The 27,391-nt window shown below is 44.6% G+C and overlaps 2 protein-coding genes across 8 annotated transcripts in view; one reads left to right on the top strand and one right to left on the bottom strand.

Annotated features, from left to right (window-relative positions):
- Window positions 1-22,689, top strand: part of SHTN1 (shootin 1) — a 100,226-nt gene extending 77,537 nt beyond the window's left edge. Inside the window, exons 15-17 of one of the 4 annotated variants that reach the window (XM_042907630.1) lie at window positions 1,376-1,496; window positions 5,553-5,745; window positions 20,913-22,689. In XM_042907630.1, the coding sequence (XP_042763564.1) occupies window positions 1,376-1,496; window positions 5,553-5,745; window positions 20,913-21,135 (537 nt within the window). In that variant the 3' untranslated portion in view covers window positions 21,136-22,689. Of the gene's footprint in view, window positions 1-1,375; window positions 1,497-5,552; window positions 5,746-5,832; window positions 5,895-6,051; window positions 6,752-20,912 lie in introns of those variants that run through there. The other 3 variants (XM_042907632.1, XM_042907631.1, XM_042907634.1) reach the window with 3 other exon arrangements.
- A 2,059-nt stretch (window positions 22,690-24,748) lies between these two features.
- ENO4 (enolase 4) overlaps window positions 24,749-27,391 on the bottom strand; it is a 28,635-nt gene continuing 25,992 nt past the window's right edge. For all 4 annotated transcript variants that reach the window (XM_042907602.1, XM_042907601.1, XM_042907600.1 and 1 more), the window contains one exon: window positions 24,749-26,008. In XM_042907602.1, the coding sequence (XP_042763536.1) occupies window positions 25,878-26,008 (131 nt within the window). In that variant the 3' untranslated portion in view covers window positions 24,749-25,877. The remainder of the gene's footprint in view (window positions 26,009-27,391) is intronic.

Here is a 27,391-nt window from a genome sequence, read left to right as displayed (position 1 = left end):
ACATCTCCTCATCTTGTAAGTCACTCCCCCCCCCAGCCCCATCAGGCTGCTTTTCAATGGCTTTACCCAGTTAGGGGAGAAACCTTTCTAAACAAAACATAATAACCTATATATCATGTGAGATTTGTACCTACCTAATTTTACAAGCTACTTTTTTTGTTTTATAGGCCAAAGAAGAAACATGAGTTAACCGTTTTTAGCCAGTAGAATTCTTAGAATCCTTCAGGAAGTTGGAAGGGGGCAGGAGCAGAATGAAGGCTGAGGTGACAAAGGCCAGCCCCGTTGGTGGCCTTGGTGGGCAAAAGCTGCCACCGGCCCTGGCGAGCCATGCCAGACCTGAGGTTCTGATCTGTTCCGATGCAAAGATTGTGGATCCTCCTGGCTTTTTTTTCCCGCCAAGCACGTGGCCCAGCTAAGGAAGGGCATTTCTTATGAAAGGAAACAGGCCCCGGTAAGGGTGCGGTGCTGAATCCTTACACACGAGGTGTGAATTATGTCACCCAGTGCTCTGTGCAAACACGTGACTGGGAACGGGACATAGAAAGCCATAGTCCTCCCTCCGTAGCACGCTTCCCAGGAGCGTGGCTCCCAGAGGAGCCGGGGCAGGGAACCACCTCCTGGGTCTTTCTCTGCTGCCTTGGAAGTCAGAACCAATTTCAGCAGGCACACAGCTTCGCGGCATCTCTTGTCTCCTTCGGCGTCTTCTGGGCCCTGAGTGACATCTCCGCTGCCTCCTCTGTTAGGAATGTGGGATGGCGATGCCGGGCCCTTCCTTGCTTCCCTGTGTCATTGTAACCTCTCCTCTTTCACAATGAAGTCAAGGTGTCTCAGGGCAGTGCTTCTTTGGCTCTAGGCCACGGGAGAGCACCACGTGCCTCCTCTGGCGGCCACGACACCATTGCCACCACTTGTGGAGCCAGGGCCATTCTGAAGACTCAGCCACACTTTTTCAGGGCCGCAAGGATTCGGGTTCAGCAGCTCGTGGCTGCTGTATCAAGAAAACCTTCTCAGGTGAGTTCAATATGTGCTTCTCTCCACACGATGGATCAACACACACCCGCCTCTTACTCATCGATGTGCGGGCACCTCCCCCCGCCGAGTTTCCTAGTTAGCCCATCTCGTCCTGTTCTTTCGATGTGAAAGCTGACATCTTACATCCTCAGTAGCATCTTCTTAAACGATCCAACACTGTGTGTCGTTGAAGATACACACACGAGAAAAAGAATATACGTGAATACAACAAATTCATTCCGTTTCCTAATTCCGTTCAATTTCTGGTAATGTTTTGCTGGTTTGATTTTTGTATTCTTCTGTATATTGTTATGAAGCCATTAACCTTTTTGTTTTTGTTTTTGTTTTTGTTTTTTCACTTTAGGGGACACTTAACAAATCCACTAGTTCAAGAAGCTTAAAATCCCTTGCCACTGAAAACAGTGAGACTGAGTTAGAGAGGATTTTGCGTCGCAGAAAGGTGACAGCAGAAGCAGATAGCAGTAGTAAGCTGGTTTGAATTCTCCGCAGCTCTACCCTCCCTCTCGGAAACATTCTCCTTTAAGCCTCTTTGTAACACGAAGTGCTCTTTTTATAATTATTACATTGTTTTTAATGTGAGTGAGAAGTATCAGATGGGCAAAGGTGCTTACGGATATCCCATAAGAACTGGTGTGTTTTCGCTTTTTGGTGTGTGTGTACATTGTCTGTTTGTAGGTAATCAGGGTTTTAGAGATCGGGCTTGCTTCACGCAAGATACCCCGGTACGAAGATATTCAGGATGGGCTTTGGCAACAGCGTAGCGGGAAGGGGTCCTCGCTCTGCTGTTGGCGAGCGGCTGGCCGGTAAATTGCTCAACTTCTCTGTGCCTCGGTTTCCTCATCTGTGGAATGAGGGGAAGAAAAGCGCCACCCCATAGTGTTACTCTAAGCATCAAGTTCGTCAGTCAGTACACGAGGAGTGCCGAGTAGCTCGCGTGGCCCAGAGACAGCGCAGGAGAGTCAGTAATAAGGGTAGTCACGACGCATCAGTTACAAATGCACAAGCATCATTTTTAGCCTTCAGATCCGTTCTGTTTGCGGTCTCTGCCTGCGAAGCGGGTGGACGACGCATTTCGGCTCTGTCACCAACTAGAAACGACCATCTGAGCGAGCCTGGAGCTCACAGGCTGCGTTTGCGTCACGGTACGCACGTGTGAGACCTCAAGGCTAACTGTGTGTGTCTTCCGGTTTTTTCCATCAGCTTGGTCACGGGAATTAGCAGAAACCTGTATGAGGTTTTTCCCTTGTGGCCAGGAGGCTGGCTTTGAAAAACTACCCCAAAGTAGCATTAACCAGCCACCGTGGCTAATGGGCTGAACCTTTTAGACTCCATTCAGTCAACTCTGTTTGGTCCATTGTGACAGTTTAAATCTGCACTGAGTCATGTTCACCAAGTTTAAGTTGCTAGAACAGGAAGGATTGGGGTTTTTGATAATCAAGGTCTAGTTTCCACGTAGGGATTTTACTCAAACAATTTAGTAAATTTGTTCCTTGAACTGGAAGCAGCATAAAATACCAGCCAAACCTTTCTTATAAAAAGATTAGATCTGTTTTCCTCTTAAAAAAAAAATTCAGCCATTCAGTTTTTAGTTTGGTCTGGAAATTCTGCTGTTAATATCCTGCAAGAATTCTCTCCCCGCTCCCCCCCTCCCCCCGCCCCCCGAACAACCCCCTCTCAGGGAAATTAAAGGATGCTGTAGGAGATTTTTTTTTTCTTAGAATTGCTTTATAAGCATTTACCAGCCTCCACCATGAATCGTTATTCATTTTGTGACAATCACTTCTTCTGACATTTCATCCTTGAAGTATTCCAAATAGCCATCATGATTTTTTAGGACTTTGTGGATCCAATTTTTGTTTTCAGTCATTTACATTTTGTATTTTGTCCCCATGGAAGCATTCCTACTTCACTCACGAACTTAGTCAAATGTGCAGCACTATTTCAAAGTTAGTTTTCAATGAGAGAGACAAACATTTTCATTTTAGTCACTATGGGAATTTGAATATTTCAAAGACTGGACAAAGAAAGGTAGGAACACATTGTATAGGCATGTGAGAATCTTTCATTTTACTTATTTTATTCCACAAATATATAAATATTCAATGTATCACTTGAGGAATGTTGTAATAAGGCATATAGTCAATGGAATCATCAGTATTTGGATAGAAAAACAAGAACTCTGTAATTGGCAGAGTGGAGAGGAATCCTATTGAGGAGAGAGACTTGTAAATGAGCAGAAATTTTCTTTTGAGCTCCCTAGTAGCCAAAGCAAAAACAAAAGCGCCAGTGGGAAGAGGAAACAAACCTCCAAACTCTATCATCTAGAAAAGAACTCATCCTTTTTCTTTTTTAAATGGTGCTGATGTTTTTCTAGCATCAAATTGGAAGAGGTATTTACCAAATACATCTCTGTATAAGGGTCGTGGAATGACAAAGTGAAAATCCAGGAGGGGATTGTAGAGAGGGAACGAGAAGCTAAACTTAGCACAGCTGCTTGCTGCGTGCTGCACGGTGGGAGCACATTACAGAGATGAATTTGATAGGTTTATGGCTTCAGGTACGTGTGAATCTTTTGAGAAGCTTTCCTTCTGTACACAAAGGCTTACGGGAAAGCTAATGTGAGGTCCCAGAGTGGAGAGAGGAAGCATGGGAGCGGCAGGGGCGGCCAGAGCTTTGCAGACCTCGGATCCCAGGATAGTTGGTCTCTCCCTCAGGGACCAGTGACGCACCTTTTTCTTTAGAGTTTCTTTTATCAGACCGAACTGATACTTTCAAGACTCGTGGCCTGCCAAGCTGACATTTCAAAGGGCAGCGAGTGCCTCTTGGAAAACATTGGGCAGCTTAAACAGGATGCCGTAATAATAATGTTAAACATTAGGTATTTTTCTTTATTTCTTTTCCATATGTAAGAAAGAACAGGAGCTGTGGCCCAGCTCACCCACGCTCCATCGTTTGTAGCTGGCTTCACTTGCAGAAGCAGCAGCAGGCATCGGGGTATTCAGAAGCAGATCTTGCTTTCCTATGAGGACGGATCGTTTAAAGCTGTCTAGCGTTGTAGTCAGCAACTACCCAAGGGCAGAACAGAGTGGCTCAGAAGCCAATCTCAAATTCACTTTCGTATTTTTATTTTGGGGCTCTTTCTTGATCTTGCCACTCTTCTGTCTTCACTTGCACATCCCCATGCACCCGGAGGCTTGTCACAGCTTGAATCAGGATATTCAGTAACGTCACAAGCTTGTCTGCCCAGATGGTATAGTGGAAATAAATGAGGAAGACAGACACCCAGTGCTTTGGGAACGGAGGCTTTCCCTGAGACCAGAGGGGGTCTGTGTCTCCCACAAGGAGCGAGGCCATCAGAGGTACAGCAACGGGATGGCGGAACAGTCTCGCAGCCACTCTTTAGGGGGTTTTTTCAAATCAGAACTTCATTTTTGGAGTTGATAGGTTATACTGTTGGAATACCTGAGACTCAATTCGTATGTAAATGTGAGAATAAAATTCCGGAGCCTAATATTAATGACCAGAAACCAGCTAGCGTTTTGGATGGTCCCTGCTAGCACTCACCCTTTTAGGAGACGATCTGACGTGGCTTCGGGAAGATGAGACCCCTCCCAAGTTTTGCCCTCTTTTCAGTGACACCTTGCAGGTTGTCCTCTAGCTTAATTTTTAGAAGTTCTAATTTTATCTGTACATTTGTGACTTATTACATAAATCTTCTTGTCTTAACAAAGATTTCTTTTGAGGTTTCAAGAAAGACATATTAGAATCTTGCTTTGAAAAAAGCTGGCTAGGATAGTATCTTTCTAACTGAGAGTAGAAAACAGATAATGAGAGAACTTTGCTCCGGTGCCCGGGAGTTTTGGATTGGTACGCCAGTAATTTCAGGAGCAAGCACTGTTGTAGTCATTTAATCCTGTCCCAAAGAGCAGAAGAATCCGAGAGGTAAACAGCCAACGTCTTTGCCACCTAATTTTTAGAATCCTGTGTCTGTATTTTAACAGGAAATAAATCCACTTACTTCTCAATCACATTAAAATGAAAAATGTTCATAAAAGCCGTTTAATGCTTAAGAAGCCTCCATGAGCCTTTTAAAAAGAGCCTTTGACATTGTTCCATTTGCTGTTTGAAACGCAGAGCTGAGTTTGGGGAAGAATTAACTCTTGAGAGGCCAAATGGTTCAAGTAGGGCTGTCAGAAAGCCATGCTCTGAGAAGAAAAGAGTTTTCACAATTCCGGTATTAATAAGGACTCTGGTCAGTGAGGGAACCCTGGCCTGGGGTTTTGTGCTTTCTTAAAGGCCTGGACATAATTTCTCAGCGTGGTCCTGGTGCCCTGAAAAGCAGTAGTACCACGAAAGCAGAGCAAACTCCTAATAGGAACGTTTTGCTGCATGCCCTCGAAATTTTAAACAAAACTTGGCCTCTCGCTTCCTGAGGGATTTTCGGCTAATCTGTTTTTCAGTACCATATTAACAAGCATTGCACAGAATTATTAAACTTGAGGTATGTGTTTGGTTTTAAGGTCCAACCGGGATATTAGCCACCTCAGAGTCCAAATCCATGCCAGTGTTGGGTTCTGTATCCAGTGTAACAAAAACAGCCTTGAACAAGAAAACTCTGGAGGCAGAATTCAACAGTCCGTCCCCCCCAACACCTGAGCCAGGTGAAGGCTCGTGTAAATTGGAAGGATGTACAAGTTCCAAGGTCACATTTCAGTAAGTAATGATGCTCTTTACTAAGTAAGTGTGTAGAAGAATCTGTGATGACTTAACTGTGTGTTACTTTGCTTTATTCCCCTTCAGAGAGATTTGGGTTGAGTTAGCCAGTAACCACTCTCCTTCCTCCGTTTGATGAGCCAACTTGTGATTCTAGGCTCCTAGCTCAGAGGTCTTATTCTGATCCAGAGCAGATACGTGTCGAGAGAATCCCTTCCCCTCAACTGGTTTGGCAACCCGGTTCTTCTTCTGCACAGAGAGTTGACGAATTACTCGGTGTCACAAGGAGCTTAATCATTCTTCCAGGATGAAGTGCTTGGATCATCCCTCTTAATGATTTCTGAGCCGTCGAGGAAGATGCTAGATCTTCCAGGAGGTGGTAGATATCCTCTTCACGTGTACTTTGAAGGGGACATTTTTAGAACCTTATTTTCTGGTCCTCAGTCAACGGTGTGCCTTAAATATGGTTCCCTCTCGAGAGTGAAGAGATCCTGTGTAAAGAGTGATCTCTGCAGACTTGCTCTGAAAGCGGCCAAAGAGTAAATCTTGCCGTTCAGTGTGCCGCGGACGGATCCGGTGGAGGGGCGGTGTGTCTCACAGCAAAGGCAAGCTCTTCTCGGAATTCCTCTAGTTTTGCTGTGGTTCTCTTGCCAGACGGTCAGCTGGTTTGCCACTTGAAGAAAAGGAAGAGGGGAGACAGATCAGGTCAGCCGAATATTGTAATCGTGGTTAATTGAAACCTCGGATTTCCTGTCCCATCAGGAGAGAAAGAACCCTTTTCTGTAGCTGTACCTGTCCTGGTGTAAAAGGCGAAGCCTGGACAAACGAAGTGGAAATTCAATTTAGGTCTATTTTTGCCAACTGGTATTTTCTTCCACTCTTGTGTTGCTCTCGCCGGGCACGATTAACTTTTCTCCCCCCCTTTTTTGGAATGAATGGACTTCTTTGCCGATTTACAGTTTTATCTCATTTCATTGTGTTTAATTAAAAGCACACTTTCTCCTGCGGTCATGTGTTTCCTTTCTTTTGACTCGGGTCATTTGAACTCTTCCAACAAAAGGATGATCTATATTCATTCTTCATCTTTCCTATTAAATTTGTTCAACACCTAATTTGACATCAACAGTCTGGCTGCATTTGAACCAATATCCAGACACAAAAGCAATTTGGCCGAGACAGGTTAGTTGCTGAGATGTGCTTCAGCGTGCGCGTATAGATTTTTTTTTTCCCTTTACCATTTTATACAGATAATCTCAATCAGAAAATACTGCAACTCCTTCCTCCTTTTGTCTGTCTTTTATTCTCCAAAAGTAAGTGGAAATTACATTTCCAAGAAAGGAAATGAAATAATTGCAGGCCCAAGGTCTGCAAAATGTGTGTTGAATCGACAGTGAAAAGGATCCGTGTGTTGGCAGACAGTTGTTAGATGCCATAAAGGCCTAAGTGAAGCTCAATTTATTTCTCATCTTGCTTGTTCAATGACTGCTTAAGAGACACATTTCAATTTAATTTAGCTACTTAAAGCACTAATACAAATACTCTGTGCGGCTGTATTAACTTTTAAACTTTGTAACCTAATGCTTGATTATTCAGTTCTTGACATTCTTTAGCTGAAATAACTAATGCCATGTATTTTCATATTGACAGTCATTTAGCAAGGAAGAGCGCCTTTCTGAAAAATCTGTGTCTTAAGTATAATTAGGCTATCCAGATGAATCTGACGATTTTGCGCATGTACATGGTAATTATTCACTTCGCAGACAGGCACACTTCATTTATGTTTAAACCTAGGTCTGTTTGTGTTTTTTTTTAAATGAGCGAAAGAAGTTTAACTTAATGTAGTTGCGTGTAAGCTTTAAAAGCAAAAGCTCATGTGATTTATCAGGATTCCCGGAAACTGGTCTGGCTGCCAGGAATGAGAAGGGTTATTTTCTGTCTGGCTTCGACTAATAAGTTTGCTCTGTTATCCCAACCATAAGGTAGAGGCAACCACATTGTCTCATCTCATAGTCCCACATTGTCAAAGCACCTGAAAATCGGATCAGCAATCCAAAAGTGAAATCCAAAACTGTCTCTACTCTAATAATTGCATTTTTATTTTGATCTGTGGCCAAACTACCGTGGTGTTTCAGCCTAATGGCTTTTTCTATTCTTGACGGGGAATCAAGGTCAAGGGAGGAAAAACAATCACACTATCCTCTAATACATACGTTTTCTCTTTCTCTCGCTCTCACCCCTACACACACACCCGGTCCCTACCACCCTGACCCCCCCCCCCCGCCCTCCCTCTCCTTTGACCTCTCTGGCCTGGTATCTCTCCCCCCTAGCCCTTTGCTTTTGCTGTCCCCTCTGCCTTACATGTCCTGCCCCCATGGCTACCTGCCATGCTGTCTCATCTCCATCATTTCTTTACCCTAATGTCATCTTTTCAATAAGGCCTACCCTGACCGCCCCGTTCAAAACTGTACCTCCTGTTCCTCTAAACTCTGATTCCCCTCACCATACTCCATTCTTCCCCTGCTAGAATGTCAGCTCCGTGAGGGTAGGAGTTTTTTGGTTTTGTTTTTTTGGTTTTTGTTTGTTTGTTTGTTTGTTTGGTCTGTCCACTGGTATATCTCAAACACCTGGGAGAATTCTGGAAATTCTGTATATACTTGTTGGACAAATGAACAAATGAGTCCATTTTTAGTATTACTAGAGCAGCAGAATATCAATTAATTAGGATACTCCCTTAACCAGCAACCCCCTCTTACTCAGCAGCCCCACAAACACACAGGCTAAATATGAGAGATTTTTGTTTCTCTATGGTTGACTTCTTGTCTTTTTTAACATTTTTTTTAAATGCTCAGGGGTCATTTCCAGTCAGCTCAATTTTGTATAACTTCTGCATCTTTGTACCTACATAAGATCAAGTTAGCAGAGACAAGAGCATGCCCAGTTATAAAAGAAAGATTCAGCTGTGCTCACTTCTGTGGCCTAAGGTGGACAGGAAGGATTGAAAACCTACTAAGAAGGGTTTTAGAAGAATAGAAACAAAGGTGTTTTCTGTGTAAGATCCTCACTTGATCAGAAAATTGTAACACCAAGCTATTCCTGGAAAGTTTTTTTTTTTTCTTTCAATAAATTCCTAAAAGCAACGTATATGTGTATTCCAAATAATTGAGTAACTCCAGTCCAGTAAATTATAGTGCCAGAAATATATGTATTTATTTCCTAGGGCCTTATGGGATGGCAAGGGATAGCTTTAATACTTAATTGCAAGGATTAATTAAAATTAACATTCTTGTCACCAGCCTAAGCAAAGCAAGGGTTTTTTATTATTTTTAAGAAAAAAGAAGAAAAAGAAAGGAAAAGATAATCAAGACTTAGAGAAGCCTGATTATTTCTATTTTAATAATAGCTTTAGAAATATTTGTGTCCTGTTAATTATTTCTAATAAGTATATACTATCTGGTAATAATATCTTGAATCTAATAGCAAATTTGAATTTCATTAATTCTGATTCTTTAAAAAAAATTTGTTTAATGTTTATTTTTGAGAGAGAGAGAGAGTGCAAGTGGGGAAGGAGCAGAGAGAGAGGGGGACACAGAATCTGAAACAGGCTCCAGGTTCTGAGCTGTCAGCACAGAGCCCAAAGCGGGGCTTGAACCCACGAACGGTGAGATCATGACCTGAGCTGAAGTCGGACGCTTAACCGACTGAGCCACCCAGGCACCCCAATTCTGATTACTTCTAATTCAGGCAGGAATAATAATAATAATAATCTCCCTTTATGCTATGAGGGGTAAAGAGGGGCCAAGCAAAATAAATAAATAAGGAACACATACGTACATAAATACGCAACCAGCCAACAAACATGATTTTTGCTTTCATGCTCTTTTCTTTTGACAGAGTAATCTGACCATGTTAAAAGTATAGTAAGACTCATTGATTCAAGCTGATCTATGGGTGGGATGGTCAATATAAGATAGGGAAAATTCCAAATTATAGATTTTTTTCAAAGATAACTGTTTTATTACTTTCAGGCAGCTACAATACGCGGGAAGAGGCTGAGTGTTTCACAGGGTCAGAGAGATGAGGATGGTTTGTATTTTCGCCTGGAGAAGCCTCGAGACTGGGGAGGGTGTAGCAGGGAAACGCGGTGCGATCGGTTTTCTAAGCCTGTGCCTTTCCACGTGTGCGCTGGGTGGCAAGGAGCGCCAGTTCATTGCCGGAACTGGAGCTCGACTGGGTTTGCCATTTGTGGTCTTTAGGACCTTAGACAAGATATTGAGCCCGTGATCCTGTTTCCGCATGTGTAGAGTGAGGTAACAACACCCACCTTGTAGGGTTGTCATGTGACTTGCATGATATATGAAAAATATCTCAGTGAATTCTTTTCTTACGTTAAAATTGTAATGTTGGACCATTGCTGCAGAATCACGGGCCAGAGTTGAGTTCAGAGCTTAGACACTGGACCACCTGCATTATTGACTGGGCCAGGTTTCCTCGGGAAGGTCATGCAGCCTGTTTTGTTTTCTTTTTGTTGTGTGTTTTCTCATCTAAGATTGAGACAAGTAGATTAGGCCCTCTCCAGAGCTCCCCAAAAGCTCTAGCTTTCCTAAGTCCTCACAAATGTGGTTGCTTAGCAAAGATGTTCACAGTTAAGATAAGGAACAAGAGGGAAGCATGTATTTTCTGCCTGCAACGTGTCCCTCAGTATAGATTTATGGTAAAACCTACAAACCCAGGATTGTAAGATAATTTTTAAACTACCTTACCAGAATTTACAAATCCAAATCTAAATGATAGTTATCCTTCAGAGAAGTGCTCTTGGGGATCGGCATACTCACTTGAACCCTACGGCTGTTGTTCCAGATGCTTTCAGACCTGCCTGGGTTAGAGATACATGATCACACAGGAGATAAATTGGATAGCTGGTCCTAAAAGAGAATTAGTGCTAGTGCTAGCATTTCACGTGGGCAAGGACTGTTTTAATCTCCATTGTACGGTCAGTGTCTGTTTCGAAATGACTCTGGCTTTTGAAGCTGGATTCATTTTTTGAAATAGTCATCAGTTTGCCACAATTGCAGATGTATATATACGTATATATATTTTTAATTTTTTTAAATGTTTATTCATTTTTGAGAGACAGAGAGAGAGCGTGAGCGGGGGAGGAGCAGAGAGAGAGGGAGACACAGAATCTGAAACAGGCTCCAGGCTCCAAGCTGTCAGCACAGAGCCCGACGCGGGGCTCGAACTCAGACTGTGAGATCATGACCCGAGCCAAAGTCAGACCTGAGCTTAACCGACTGAGCCCTCCCCAGGCACCCTGCACAGGTATACATTTTTAATGTGACACAGCGTACCTGGATATGGGTGAAGTCGTCTTCCATTTTAATCCTGTGTGAAGGCCCTGAAACACGTTAGCTCCATTATCAAAGAAAGCAGGAGTCTAATGCTCTTGATGCGGGTGAGGTAAGTTGGGAAAACATTTTGGGGGTAAAAGCCTACAACATTCCACTGTATATTTTTTTCTCTTTTTTTTAGTTAATATTTGTTATTCTTCATAACATGTATTATATGTTAATACATATATTCACATTATAATAATATCTGTCCAAGAGGAGAAGTACTTTCATTGCTACAGGCAGGATATATATGTTGATTACAGATGAGGCGATGGGTCATGGCCCCCGGTTCCGCTTTGGAGGTTCTGGACTTTGGAATTTTGCTTCCGTGAGGTTTTGCTGTGATTACTGTATTTCACTGACTATTAAGCCATATACTTCCATGTGTTTTTTTAATTCTTCCAAATGTACAGATTGGACCTATCTCCATTTTACAGATGACAAAACTGAGGCTCGGTGAGGCAAACACTTAGCCCCAAATTCTGTTCCTAATCGAGAGTCGGGTCAGATTTCATTTGAACCTGTTTCGTATCCGACTCCAGAGCCCGTGCTTTTGAACTATAGCTACTGTGTTGAGTGTATGACGAGCTTGAAGAATGGAGGGAAGAAAATGACTATAAGATTGTGTTCTATCGGAAGCAGTGATTCTGCAGTTAAATCACCCCACTGACCCGGTGACACTCACATCCTGCCACTTTGACCCTACACACTCCTAGGTAGTTCGTCTCTTTCCCGACCCCTTCCTAAGGCTAACCTAATCAATTACAGTACCTCTTCCCAGGGGAAGAAAGTGTTAGCCAGTAAAATAATTCTGAAAAAGGGAGCCAAGCCGAATAAGCACAGAGACTTAAAGAGTAGTTAAAAAGAAAGCCTTTTAATGTTTTTTGTGTCAAATGTCCAGTAAAGAGGCAAGCTTCACAAATTTTGCAAAGTACCATATCACAAAACCAGCCCAAGCTGCTTTAGTTTTTGGCATCAGTTTCATTTATACTTTTTTTAAAATTATTTTTTGATATTTTCAGACATTTTGAGGAATAGTTTATTCCCAGGGAGTCAAAAATCTTGAAAGTAATCTGACTCTAATCATTGGTTTAGAAAGGTGTTTTACTAAATGATAATATGGTAATACAAAGATGAATCACTATGAATCCAGTTGTTTCAAAAACATACATTCTATAGCCCAAAATAAATTTAATTCAGTTTATGCTGTACCTTTTTGAGACACCTCCGTCTTTGGTCAATAACTGGTTAGCTCCTTTGAGTTTGTGCTGAAGTGTCCATTGGACATCGTGTTTTTAGGACATCTCTCTTGTAAAGAGAGGCAGGACAAGTGGGCCTTCAGTAGGGACAAAGAGCTGGGCAGAGCTTAGAAAAGAGTTTTGCATCACAGCCAGGCAGAGGCCCAACACGAGATCTTGTGTTCTTGCCATCTTGTTTCTCTCTGTCTCTGGAGAGTCTCGTCTACTGGTGGTCCTGCTCATCTGTACTAAGCTTTTATTCATCCGTGTTCATTTTTCCTAGTAATCACTTTCAGGAAGGTGAATGTCCTGACAGTTCCAACCAAACAAGGCGGTCAACCTCAAAGATGCGTTCTCATCTCATGTAGTTACTTCTACAAAACCTCGTTTCAAAGGGGAGAACCCATGTGAAAGTGAACTCAGGTTCCATTGTGATTGGTGTGCTTCGCAGCGATTTCGTAGCTGGGTCTTCATCTCTCGGCCCTCATTCTCAAAGATCCTGTGAAAACCACAATCGCCAGAGACTCTTCCAGTTAAAGCTTCTCTCACTCATCATGCTTCTTTTCAAACCCCAATCTCCCCCAAAGGTCCAAGCTTTATCAAGCTCTTCTACTTTCCAACCACCAGACAAGGCCGCTAGCTTGCCTTTTTTGTTTGGGAGGTCAAAACAGGCCACGCTGTGCCCTACACGAATTTCAAAAACAAAAACCCGTGAGGCGGTGACCGGAGTTCAATTTCAGCAGAAAAATGTCCGTTGCCAATGAAACCATTTTTATTGTAATTTGCATTTAATTTCTAGATCTGCAGTGTCTCTAAATACATGTGTCTTTTGTCCCCACACAGATTTATTTTTGTAAGAGTTCATCTTGTTTGAGCCATTAACTAAATAGCAAAGGGTAGATGATAAAAGATAAAATTTTAGATGTCTCTTGGTTAGTGCGATCAGTCAAACATTTCCATGAAAGAAAAAAAATCTAATTGCCTTTCAGGTTTTACATTAAAAGTAAAATTGATTTTATCATCATTTGACCTCTAGCTGGTCTCTTCAGTTTTATGTCATTATTTCCAGTGTAAAACTAATGTAGAAAAATGAAGTTGAAAGACGCTGCCCTTTTTGGATTGGAGCTGGAAAATCTGAGCTTCTGAAATCTGTTACCAAATAGAAATTGAGATTCTTCCTTTTAGGGAACCTTGCATAAAGCTCTTGTCTCAAATATTGATCTCAGCTGGAAATTCATTCGGCAGGTCACATAACTATTCCTTGAGAGAGGCTTGGGTCAACATTTTGTTCAAATGGAAAATAGAGAAGTTCTTCCAGACCCTGTGGCGGGAAAGGGTGGGTTTTCTTCCTGTCCCTTCACCCTTCGCCATCATTGCCTCCTCTCCTTCTTTCCCTTCTTTTGTGTACGTGTGCGTGTGCGTACGTGCGTATGTGTGTGCGCGCCGTGGGGTGGGGTGGGGAGAAGAATGGGGGCCCCTTCTCCGTACTTAGCAAACATTCGCTTCTGAGCAGACACCACCGGCCGGCAGAATGAACTGCCTGGAAGTTACTGCTTCATCCGATGCGCTTACACAATGAAAGGATTTGCTGTGCCCTCAACTGTAATCTTAGTGCCGTCGAATTGTGTACTCACGCCGCAGGAAGGGGCTCTGCTCGGCAAGGCACGACTACAAAGGTCCTCCTTGTGTGCCCGTACATGGATAATTAAGTCTCAACAACAAAATTAGCAGAACAACTGGATGTTCTGGAAGTTGGAGATCCCCTCACTTGGCGTTCTTGTCTTCTTTTCCTCCCCACCCCCCGCCCCAAGGAGTTGCGCTGTGCACCGGCCCAGAGGGCCGCCTGTCAGCATTGTCTTACAAGTGCTCTGACTTGCCGTACAGACAACAGCTTCTTCCAGGTTAATCGTTCAGGCTGTAATACATCTAGCCTTAAAATTCTGTCCAGTAAAATCTCAGCATGACTCTTAAAATGCCCCTGAGCCCTTCTCAGTTCTCCCAGAGAATTAATTGCCTCCTAACATTTGCCTCCAGTTGCAAACACCTGTGATTTTAAGAGACTTTGCATAAAATGTATCATTTCTGCATAGAGAACCAAATTGCCTTTGGTGCTTTGCAGGTTTTAAGTATCTTTCAGTAGTCTCTGCAGCCTTTGTGTTTCCTTTTATTTATGGATGGCAGTGGAGGAGGGGTGGTATTTGATTTCTTCAAATAGAAGTAGCCAGCTAAAAGTTAAATGCAATTTCAGACCTAAGAATACATTGACTTAACTTCTAAAACCTGATAAACACATTTCCTTTGAAATATACCTTGTCACAGAACTATGAAAAGTAGCACTGTGACTTCCCATCTTAAAAGAGAGTTCAACGTATATAACTTGGTAAATTTAAGGAAAAGTATTTGAAAAATTAAAAATATTGTTCTGCACCCCTAGAAAAATGCAAGCATTTTATGCAGCTGGCTTTTTTGAGGAGCCAGTGGTAGATATGGTGAATTTTATCGAAGACTTTATGTTCCTTAAATAAGATACTTGTTTTAAATAACATTCCCTGTTAATAGCTGGGATCAAAAATGGATTGTTCATGGTGACTTAGAGTTGTGGAAAATTACGAAAAGCTCAAAAAGTAGCCCAAAAGAGTAGCACACGCATTTCAGGATCTTTGCCTGAGCTGAAATCAATGTTGGGTTCATGCTTTCTCAGTATTGATTTTGCTGGTGAGAATGGCCCAGTTTCCTGAGCCTCCCTGGGCCCAGGGCATTTCGGGATCTGTGAATGTCCACGGTCCAGCCCACGTTAGGATTAAAAGAAGCGGGCCAGGACTTCGTAGCGCGCCCCACGGTCTGGGATGGAACCCGAGCCCCCGTGTGCCTGTGCTGCCTTTACTCCACTGAAGAAAATACGGCTCCGTGTGGACAAGGACGTCTTTGCCCAGCCAGCCATTGTTACTTCTGCTGTAAGAAGGAATTCTGGTTGATGGTTAGGGCAAATCAGCAATCCAGAAGCTGATGTCAAGCTTTTCAAACCCAAGGTGCTGTTTCGTTGTTTATCAATTTTGTTTTCAGAATTTAAAATTATATCTACTTTTGCATCAGGTAGCAGGCGACCCAAATCGAAAAACTATTCTTTGAGCCTAAATGGAGTTTCGAAAAGTACACAAAGCTGAAAGAATTCAGCTTTGTTCTACCTTCATTACAGTTGAAAGTGTTCAAACTGGTACTAATGACAGACAGCCTCACCTTCTGTTTGAAACCGTTTGGGGAGATTTGGGACAAGCGTGTTAAAATCCCCCAACAAATAGGGTATCTGAGAGAAACACTAAAAACCACCTCTCCTGTAAAGCCGCTCCCGCTCACTGTTGTAGTAACTGTATAAAGGGCTCCGGAAACAAAGTGAGACTTCTTATTTTTACACACGGGAAAATAGAAAGCAGACTTCCTCTTTGGAGTTTTCCCAGGAAACTACTTTATAAAGACAAATTTAAATCTTTCCGTCGTCTGTCCTTGGAGGTGGTAAATACGATTGCAGCTTTATTCATTTTCATTGTAAACGCAGCAGCGTTCAGACCGTCCGGCTGTGCGTCATTTTTTGGACGGCTGCCACGGACTAATGCAGACGTCCCACCGGGAGACCAGAGAAGAACTAGACTTTGATTCACCAGATTGTGTTAAATAGTCCAGCTGTTGCGATTTGAAAGATAGTTACCTCCGAAGTGAAATAGAAATGAACTTGGCATTTATGCCTCCAACCATTTTTATACTGTTTGGCAATCAGCTTTTCAGAGGTAGCATTTTATAAAATAACTCTCACCGCTTAAAAGTTTCATTCACTGTAATGTTCAAAATGTCCCACCTTTATATTATCAGTAAAATTAAGCTTGAGTGATATGCAGAATTTGCATGAAATAAGCATTTCCCCCTTCATTTCGCGAGCTTTGATTGTATTCAATTGAGCTCAGAACCACATCTATTAGGGCTCTTTGGGGCATTAGTTAATTTGAATTGCAGCCGAAATGTTAGCTAGAATGTTGTTGAATATAATTGGAACGTGGAAAGTTGATTTTTGAAAGGAATTTCATTGAATGCAAACAATGATGTGCTTTTTGAAAATTAGAATGCTGTTCCTTTGTCTCTTGTAACACAGTCTGAGAAATCACCGAGTCCCTTTATGAAAGTTCAGTTTTGGCAACGCTGTTTACAGTCGTTCAGGTTTTTGTGGTACCAGTGTGGTTTGGAGTCAGGTCTTTTCCTCTGACTAGCAAGTGGCCCCCGCACGCCCGGGCCCCACATTCTGGCTCTCTTGTAGCTGGGGAACAGTAGCTGCTTTCTAAAAGGGCACCCGAGCTGTGTGCTGTGTGCACTCCGGCATCGGCTCCGTGGAGCGGCACAGATTGCTACATTGTCTCTGAGCTTTTATTTTGCTTTTCAGTTTTTCTTTTTGTCTTGAAATAGCTCTTGAGCAAACCATCTAAAATGACCCGTGAAAATATTTTGAATGGATCATAAATGACTACCAGTATGTCACGGTAAGAAAAAGAATACTGGCCAGGAAATCCAGATTCTAGGATTTTAATCCTGTGTCTGCTAGTAACAAGTTACGCGCCCTTGAACAAATCATTTAACGCACTATTCTTTGGTGTCCTCGATGAACAAATGAAAAGGTTGGACTAGTTCACGTCAGCGATGCCTTTCTGCCTGAACGCCACAGGATTTTAGTCCTACTTTATAGCACCCAGAAAATGTAAGTTTTACATTTGGCGATTTTGTAGCACACAGGAGAAAGGCTGCCATACTTTTCATGAGTACTTAGTTTTAATTCCTTTTTTGCGGTCCTTGCCCTTGGATGAAGAATTAAAGCAGACAAAGTGAGCAGAATAATAGTATACTGCAATTCCTATCGGATTGTTGCCTTTGAGCCCTTGAGCCTTTCCCTTCGGGGAGAAGCTTTGCTTTTTTTTAACGTTTATTATTTTGAGAGAGCGCGCGAGTGTGTGTGCATGTGCCTGTGAGAGGGACAGAGAGAGACAGAGAGAGAACCCCAAGCAGGTTCCACGCCCAACACGGAGCTCCACGTGGAGCTTGAGCTCATGACCGTGAGATCATGACCTGAACCCAAATCCAGAGTCAGAGGCTTAACTGACTGAGCCACCCAGATGCCCCTATCTTAGGGGAGGAGCTTTGACTTGCTAGAACTTGCCATTGTGGCCGCCTAGAGCAAGAGCCTGGTTTCTTGGCACGGTCACTGATGACACTCTGGCCCTTCCCATGATGGGGATGGAGCCACAATGAGGCTGCAGCAGAAGGTCCCTCGTTCCAGAAGGGGTCCTGGGAAGCGCCCCTTGGGAACCTGGAATAGACCTAATGTGTCAAACCCGGAGGAGGTACCGGTCACAAAGGGAAAGGAGGCAAAGGATAGTTTGAAGGGATGGGCTCGGAAAGAGGCATCTGAAAACAGGGATTCAGAGAGAAAGAGATCAGTAAACGTGCCAAAATTAGCCTGTGGCCTTACTGTCCAGTTTCTGAGAGAAGACACCTTTGGTAAGCGGCATGGCACCGTGGAGGAAGCGGGAAAGGAGAGAGAGCTCCTGGTTCTTGCACTGCCTCTGCCGTTGATGAACCATTGATTGTAGGCCAGGTTCTCTCCTCCACCACTCATTGTTCTCATCTGTTAAAGGACCAGTTGGACTCGATGATTGCCTGCCGTAGCCCCTTTTGGCCTCAACCCATTGGGATTCCAAGTCAGTGGTCATTATCCGTGAGAAATCAGTTACTCTGACTCTCAGTGCGTACATTCAGAGAAACTGCCCACGCTGATAACCAACGGAGTTCTCACGTTGTAGCCTACGGGTGACTTAATAATGAATCAATCTGTAGTTGAGGCACTAAGACAATTCCGGGCCAGTTTCATCCCGACCACACAAGGTTTCTGAGTTTTCGATTCAGTCGACATCCCCTTGTTGCTCTTGTGGAAGCCTGAGAGCATTTCCTGGAAGTTTTCACCTCCAGCCGATGCGAGAAGCTTTCTTTAGGGTGTGTTCATCACCCCTTCACCTGCAGACACACACGGGCGTGAAAACATCCACGGTAGTTCTCCGAAAGTGCCGAAGGTCAGTACGGGTTGGCGGAAGCTGCTCACTTAGGAGGAGGCGAAGCTTCACGCCTCGAGCAGACCGGCTGGCTCGCGTAGCAGTGGGCTCAGACCCAAGATGGCAGAGCCAGACCGGTGACCGGCCTGCGGACTGTTGTGGCTTTTGGGCCATAGCAGCCGAGCCAGGCTGGAGCTTCATTTCCTAGGATTCCCGTGCCCGTTTGTTTCCAGGTTAGCGTGGGCCACAAGACAAATTCGCGTGAGCTTTAGAAGGCAGAAGTGACACCGGTGTCATTTCTGTTCTGTTTTGAAGGCTCTGAAGGTCCGCGGAGGGCGGACGCCGTCACGGTCCATGCGCAGTGTCCCCTAGTTAGCACGTGGTGGCAGCTGGCCCACGGTTTTCCCCGCGGCCCCCAGCTCCTCCTCCAGCTTTTCCAACTTTTGGACCAGGTCCGTGTGTGGTTCCTGCAGGTCGTCTACGTCGTGGGGTTTGGAGACTGCGAAAGAGACAGAGCTGCGGTTTGTCCTCAGTCTCTTGTCAATTTTCACCCATGTTCCTTTTCAGCTGCCAGAACCGCTGACCTCAGGTCCAGCGTCGGACGCAGAGGCCACAGACTTACCCAGACAGCCTCGCTCTCTCCCTTGCCTGAAGCCTCATTCCAGTCGTGAATCTCGTAGGTCTCGCGCAGTGGTCCGCTCCCGTGACCGTGCCTAGTGCACACAGTCTTTCAGGCGTTGTCTGGGTCAGAGAAGGTCAAACCGGGTACCGCTGGGGGGACTGTATCCCCTGTTGATTCCCGAAGCACAGCAGCAGATGTCCTAAGAGGCGGATCTGTGGTCCAGGTTGATGGAAGGTGTCCTGGCGTTTTCTAATGACAAGGGTGTTGTCAAACTGAGGCCAAAACGAAGGGATCCGTCCTCACCGCGGCGCGGCTTTCCTCTGTCTCCCGGTCATCTCTGTGCGCTCGCCACTGCCACAGAAGACCGAGTCGTGTGTTAGTCACTGTCGATGGTGGCCAAGTCATGCAGTGTAACCGAAAGGCCAGACGGAGCGGTTTTCAAGCATCAGGACAGATTTCACAGTACTGGGCAGAAGGCGGGCAGACCGCGGTCGTCGGGTTTCAGGTCGTGGTGCCTGTGGCCGGAGCAGACAGGCTGCCTTTTCTCAGTAGTCAGGCGTTTGTTCTGATGCTTTTTTGCGTGAGAGAGACCTCCAGACCTGGCCACGCCAGAGCGTGGGCTTCTGAGCCTCTCACACCTCGTTAGTATTCACTCGTTTATTCGTGCCGCCCGTGGGCCCCCGCTAGGTGCTGGGTGGAGGTGAGCAAAGCTGAGGGTCCCTGTTTCGTGCACGCCTCCCTCTTACTTGAAGAGACAGACGCGTTACACAGCACTCATTGCATCGTGACTGTGGTGAGTCCCACCGGCGAGGAGTCGTAGGGGGTAAGGGAGTGTCTGGATGGCTCCGGGGCTCAGGGAGTCCTAGTGGCACCAACTCCCGTGAAGGGCTGGTCGAGCAGTGGACTCACCAGAGGCGGGACAGGGGTGTGCTGGTTCGAGCTTCACATCGTAGCCTTTGCCACGAAGGCCAGTGAAGTCTGAAGAGCCCCCGTCCCGCCTTCCTGACATGTGGCAGGAAAAGACACAGAGGACGTCCCTGTTTTCACAAGGAGATTGTCACTCACGCAGCTTGAGAAGCAGTAGCTTCGTGCCTTAGAGTAGAAGGGAAGAGAGGAAGCTTCTGTGGGGAAAGAAGCGACCTCTGAAATTCATTAAGAAATTTTGCCAGAAACAGGATTCTCCTTTAGGGAAAAAGTTGATGGTCACTTAGCATTTTAGCTTATTCTCTGGATTCTTCCACCGGCCCTCGTTCCTCCCTCGCCCCTCCCCAGGTCTCGCCAGATTTCTTCTGGTCACTAATGGCAGCGGCAGGCACGTCTCTCAGCTGCCCATCCGGGATGGGGTTGGCTTCCTTCGCTCAGCGGGGTGGTCTCCTCAGAGCTGATCTGCAGCTAGTTGTTCCCAGGGACAGGATGGGTGGGGTGGGGGGTGTCACTGGCTCCTTCTGGCTAAGAGAAGGTGGGACAGGAGTCTAGGCGCAGTGGGACGGCCTGCGCCAGGCACCCAAGAGCTTTGCACTTCTTGAGAAGAGTGTGTAATTAAGCAGGTAGGTGAATTTGGCTTTTTAACACTTCCGTAGTTAATTGCTCTGACTTTTTCCGCCTTCTTTCTCCTGGCCTCCTGCTCCTAATATGTCATCTAATAGCTCCTTTTTATTTTAATGGCTGGCACCTCAAAGACCACTTTGTGCATGCTAATTAGACTTAGAGCATTTGGGTTTTTTTTTTTTTTTTTTTTTTTGGTTGGTCTGAATCCAGGAATATGGAAGCCAAATATTTTCTCTCTCTCTGCTTTTTTGTTTTGTTTTGTTTTGTGTAAATGTTCTTCCTCTAGGCCTCCCAGTAACGCCGGATGCAGGAGCCAGTGCTTTGGCAAAGAGCAACAAGCTGGACCTGTTGTAGTTTTAGATCCTGTTTCCACACACGAACCCCAAACCAAAGACCAGCTCCCCGAAAAAGATTCAACTCCACGCAAGGATGACGAAGGCAAAATGAAACCAGAATACAAAGAAGACAGCATGGAAAAAATGAGAGACACAGACAGCTCTCACTGCTGATGCGAAAGCCGACTCGTGTACCAGCCCTTTTCGCCGAGTAGTGATCAGTTCCGGCGTATTGGCAAGGGGGCTGCCGATATTCTGTTCTTGTCACTGGACTCACGGTACAGGTTCTATTCTGGTGTCACTTTTGTAAGTAATTTACCTATAAACATAAGTAAGTTGTTTAGCAAAATACACATCCTATGTAGGTTTTATTTTTCTGTATAGGGATAAGCTGTTTTGTTTTTGTTTTTCCAATTAGTGTATTAAGTGTGACTTCTTCTAGAAGGTTACAAAAAATTCAGACGTTTGTCTTTTTAGCTAACGTGCAAACCATCGAACAAACGTAATACTGAAAGTTCGCGGCTCTATGGATAAATGGAGAAACAGAACTGACCAACCGAAGAGGATTTAAAAAGTCCCCAAAGAAGCTTCTGTTTGGGGTCTGATCTTCTTTTGATAGAGAAACTGCAGTAGCATGGAATTGTTAGGCACGTGGCATACAGATCACTTTCTAGCCTATCCCGAGGTAAAGCATAAAATTCAGGAGCTGCAGGTGCCAAGCCAGTACTCCCATAGTCTGTGCCCCTTGCACACACTGTCAGCTATGGAACAGAAAATCCGTGTGTATTTTCACCGTGTTCAGAGCCTCCCAAGGACGTCGGTGGGAATGCTCTGGTGGCCTGAATGAAGAATGGAGGGGAAAGTCCCAGCCTTGGATTTAATAGAGTATTATCTTGGTAAACAGTGTGCTCCGTGCTAGGAGTTAACTGTTTTCTCACGTACGAACGTGGCACCAGTGCCGTGGTTTATCGCGATTCTTATGTACAGTCAAGATAAGTGACAAGCACACTATTTTCCTCCTTCACTGCTGTTCCACATTATGCAGGTTTGTTGTATGTGTGTGTGTGTTTTTTTTAAGAAATTAAGTGGTAGTTAGTCTCTAAAAATACAATGTTTCAGTCTACCACGGTGAATAAATAGAAATGTAATCAGGGATTTTAAAAAAAAAAAAACTTATACAGCTTTTCAAAGTCGATTGTTTCAAAATTGGTGTTTATTTAAAATAAGTGGTAAGGTACTTGAATGCATTTTTTATGACAATGATTCAGTAATGGTAATTTTACTATTAAAGAACGTGAAAGGTTTAGTTTTGTTAGCGCGGCTCAGCATGTAGCTGTCAGGTGTTTCTCACCTAAGGGCAGAAGAAAATGATAGTAATAATTGCAGTAGTTGTATTTTATTTTTGCACGTGTGCTAAGCATAGGCTTGAAGAGGTGGGTAGGCAGGTAAATAAATGTACTTCCTGAATTTGGAGATAATTCTCCTTCTGTAGGTTTGTTATGCTTGACTGTTTCCATGTTCTTCCAGTGATGATTTTCCAGTTACTTATTGGTTTACTCACGGGGAATTCAAATGTAATGTTTTTCGGCTATAATGTTCCTAACTGAATACTATTCTGTATGATCCACTGACTACAAACTGCGTTAACACTTACACAAGTTCTGTTATGCTGTGATTTGAAGTCTCCTCATCACACTTATTAAAAAGCACTGACAGTTTCCCATTAAAGGTCAGTTGTGGTTATTGAGATTTTGGGGTTAGGTCCCCAAACTTCTCATTCTTGAGCAAGAAAATTGCAGACGCGTTGGATGACTTCAGCGATTTTTAATCGTCCGCAAAATGGTTTCTTTGAGGAATTTTGCTCCGTGCTTCTTCGTGCTCTCCTTCCTGTACCTGTCATGAGGCTGCCGGCATGTGTTTCACACCCATTTAGGAACATAAAGACACGTACGCTTGTCATTCCCTAGTCATCGCACACATCAAGGGGGTGACGCACTTACGCAACCCCCCTCATTTCCAGGGTAGGAAGGTAACCTGTTTGGTGAGATGTGCTCCCCGGGCCAGACACGATTAGCAACCGGGCTCTGCAAGTGTTCTTGTCTTGTCCGAGCCACTTTCTTTCCTTCATCGCGATCACAAAGCATTGAAAATTAATTTGATCTCGAGGAGTTTGATGTAGGATTTAACTCCTCTTGTTCTGCCTCCAGGATTGCCCCTTTCGCATCAGTTGTGAGGAGGTTCGTCCCTGCTGGGGTGCCGTTGTCAACAAGCTGTTAGTCCAGGACAGGAGGACACAGGAAGACTGGGGTTTGTGTCTTCAAGGTCATTCTTAGCCATTTGCACACACCCGCAAATTAATAGATGATCTTCGTACAATTTTAAAGTTGGAAGGGACTGCCAACTTTAAAGTTTTGTTTTCTCTAAAAAATGATTTCTTCTTCTGTTTTGGAACAGGAACTATGTCTCACCTGCTACAGTTTTGGACTAGTACTGGTGCGTTTTTATTGCCCGCGTGAGGCAAAGGGATAGACATACTTTGTGCTCTTGCTATTAAAGAAAGTGTCTCCCTTCTTTCCCCAAAGAAGAAGAATGTAGTTAAAATTCTAACACCCTCTTGTGCCTGGGCTGGTCTCAAAGTCCTCGGCACCGTGGTCTCAGCAGCCGGGCGGTCCCGTGGAAACACTGACTGGCAGGACCCTGCAGGGCTGTACCCGGCCAGCCTTGTTTTGCCCGAGCGAGAAGGACGGGTGACGTGGCTCGGGCTACTCACCAGGAATTCCTCTTTCCTCGGCCTCTTTGTTAACACACAATAACATGTTTGTTGGAAAAATGGAGGACAGGTAAACACGATCATCCATTCTCTTTCTAGACCATCTTTAGATTGTACATCAGGTAAATGATGGTCTGTGTCACAGAACCCTGGATGATTTTCCCACGTGTGTTTAATGACTTCTATCCTGGAACAACTTCAGCGTATGTGGCAGTAAGTTGTGGAGATGGGACACTGTCCATCACCATCCGGGAGCTGAGAACGATTCTCAAGCAGCCTTCGTTGAAAGGATTGGATCGGTTTGGAAGTTTCTTCCTGGCACTAACATTCCCCAACCCCATTCATTCACAATGGACGCAGGACTAGTCTCTTTGACCTCTTTTATAAATAATAACTTCTATAGCGTGCATAGTGTGTGTTTTATGTCTACGATATAGTGACGTGTATGTGGGGAGAGAGAGAGAAAATGTAAGTAGAAGCAGTGGTCATTACATGAAGAAATTCGAATGCTCCTCCCCATTGGCGGCCCTCGGCTTCAAGTTAGGAAAAGGACAGGCTGTGTGCCTGTATGCAAATGAAAGCACTAACCCGGTTGAGGTAATAAATGACCTCTTTGGTTCATTTGATTTAGTTACTGACTTAGTTTACATATTTTTGCTCTGGTTCCATTCATTTAATTATAACTTGTGTTATGGTCCAGGGCAGACTGTCCGGTGATCCCTCATATTTCAGGTGCGTGTCGCTATGTGCGAAGGCTGTGTCGAACGCCAGTCATGGGCTGCCTGCCTTTAAAATGAATTTTCCTGGGGCGCCTGGGTGGCTCAGTCGGTTAAGCTGCCGACTTCGGCTCAGGTCATGATCTCGCGGTCCGTGAGTTCGAGCCCCGCGTCGGGCTCTGTGCCGACAGCTCAGAGCCTGGAGCCTGTTTCAGATTCTGTGTCTCCCTCTCTCTGACCCTCCCCTGTTCATGCTCTGTCTCTCTCTGTCTCAAAAATAAATAAAAACGTTAAAAAAAAAAATTTAAAAAAAATAAATAAATAAAATGAATTTTCCTGCCAGGTTATTATACCCCATCACGTGTTGCTGAGCACCGGGACAGGCAGGAGCAATCACAGATCGCGACATGGTTCTCCCACCGCCGCCCCGTGCTCTGAGCGAGCCCGCCACTGAGCCAATTTTCAGTCGTTGCTTTGAGCGTAAGCCCTTGGCTTTACCATAAGGCCCTTAAGTTTCCCCGTGGGTACTCTTCAAAAGGGAAGCTTCTCAGCGTGCTCAGTAAAAACATACAGAATACATCGGAAATCTAAACTTCACCAACTCTCCCGCAGGCCGGTGCATAACAATTTTCATAGCTTTAGAGGAAAGCAAATGGTAACTTTTAACAGAAGCTAAATTATATATAAAGCAGTAGGACACTATTAGATCTATAGGTATGTGTTTGAATAAATTTGTTTCTGGTACTTTTCCGCTATAGCCCCGACGCTGGCTTATACGAAGGGCACTTCAGTCAGCCTGTATATCATTTTTAGTCCCCTGTTTGTTAGATGCCGTAGTATAAATAATTGGGCAGTTAGGAACCTTAAGGTTATTTATTCATTTAATGTGTTTTGTCCATTTATACTGATTTCTTTTTCCAAAGAGGATCTAAGGACACGCACAAGCATATGAGTAATATAATAAAGACGAAACTTCGGGGGAGGGAATCAGGGAAAAGGGAATTAACGGTAAGGAGGGAAGAGGGAGCTGGGTCACACAGACTGTGGCCTCATACTTGTGCGTGAGGCTGTGGCTACTGCAAAAACGCATCTGTGCTTTCTGGCACGCAATTAGAATCTGCACTCAGTGAGGAGTCAACAGCAAAAGCGTTGGGCTCTTTTACTGGGTCGTGGCCCCCCACATGGACAGGAGGGCTGGTACACAAACAGAATCCCCACGGAAATGGGTGGCTGGAAGACGCAGTTTACAGGTATGATTTCAGGCCGAAGGGCTACGTACCGATTTTACCAAAGAGTGAAATCCGAAGAGTCAAACGGAGCACGCGAGTTAGGGACGTTTTTGAGCAAACCCAACACAGAGACACACCTCAGCTGTACGGGTCTCAAGTGGCCATGAGTCGGGGTTGTCCGTGGCCCCATCCAGAAGACGCTCATGCTTTGGCCAATCCCTCCATCACTTCTGTGGGGAAGATGGGCTCCAGGAGCTCAGGTGGCCCCCCAGCCACGGTGGCCTTTTCAGCTTCCTCATGCAAGGAAAAAAATGTGTGTTCCTCGTTGAAACCTATTAAACAACAAGAGCAATAAAGGTTACAGTTAACCCAGTGGTGCCAAGTTGGCTGTTATTTGTTACGTGACGTAAAGGAGGTCATCTTCAGAACCGCCCAGAGGGGTCACGTCACCGTGAGAAAACATCCTGGGACCATTTAAAACCGGGCCCGACTTGGGTTGTATGTTAGCTGTGCGGTATGCTCGTTCAGTTTGTGTGGTACCCTTCCGGAACATTTGGCGTATGGTGGACTTTGGGCAGAAGCTTGGCAGAAAAGGACCAGAGGAAGAAGATGAACTAGAGGAAAGACCAGTCCTCTACATGAATACAAACCATTGTCAGCTAACTGTTCAACATAGACAGTTGCAGACTTCAGTCCAGTCCAGTCCATGCAGGCGGTGACCGTGTTAGGGGTTGAGCTTCTACAGGACTTCCTACTTATTCTCTTAGTGGGGACATTTGTTTTTCCAGTTTTTGGTCATTTATTGACTACTTATCATTTACTGACTACTGTCAATGTGCTGTACTGGCCACAGGCCAATGACAAGAATTCTCATCACAGGCACACCTCAGAGATCCTGCCTGTGTGGTCCTGGACCACCACAAAAAAGCAAGTCGAGTGAGTTTTTTGGTTTTCCAGTGCATATAAAAGTTATGTTTATAACATAGTTGGTTAAGAGTGCAGTAGCATTATGTTTAAAAAAAAATAATGTACGGGGCGCCTGGGGTGGCTCAGTCGGTTGGGTGTCTGACTTCAGCTTAGGTTATGATCTCACGGCTTGTGAGTTCGAGCCCCGCATCGGGCTCACTGCTGTCAGCGCAGAAGCCCGCTTCGGATCCTCTGTCGCCCTCTCTCTCTGCACCCCTGACTCAATTCCTTCTCTCAAAAATAAATACACATTAAAAATATGTACATACCTTAATTAAAAATACTATATTGCTAAAAAATGCTCACCATCATCTGAGCTCTCAAAGTCAATCACCGGATCACAGATCATCATAAGAAGTATAATAATGAAAAAGTTTGAAATTTTGCCAGAATTACTAAAACCTGACAGATGTGAAGTGAGCAAATGCTGTTGGAAAAATGGTGCGGACAGACTTGCTTGAGGCAGGGTTGCCTCAAACCTTCATTCTGTAAAAAACCGCAGTATCTGAGAAGTGCAGTAAAGCCAAATGCAATAAAATGAGGCATGTCTGTAATCTGCTAATCTGTTCCAGAATGTTTGGTTGGCACTGTCCCTGAGGGAGGAGGGGCTGGGCCGGGCCTCTGGTCACTAGGATCCTTTCTGATGCCCTGAAGCAGCTGTTTCTCTTGTGGGGAGGTCTGGCTGGAAATGTGGTGGGTCATTTTGGAACCTGAGGCTTCTAAGAGGCAGGATGACATAAAATAACCAG

Source organism: Panthera leo, chromosome D2 (assembly GCF_018350215.1).
Source record: "Panthera leo isolate Ple1 chromosome D2, P.leo_Ple1_pat1.1, whole genome shotgun sequence".
Classification (NCBI taxonomy): Eukaryota; Metazoa; Chordata; class Mammalia; order Carnivora; family Felidae; genus Panthera; species Panthera leo.
Note: the sequence above shows the minus strand (reverse complement) of the source record. Positions and strands in the feature narration are given on the sequence as shown.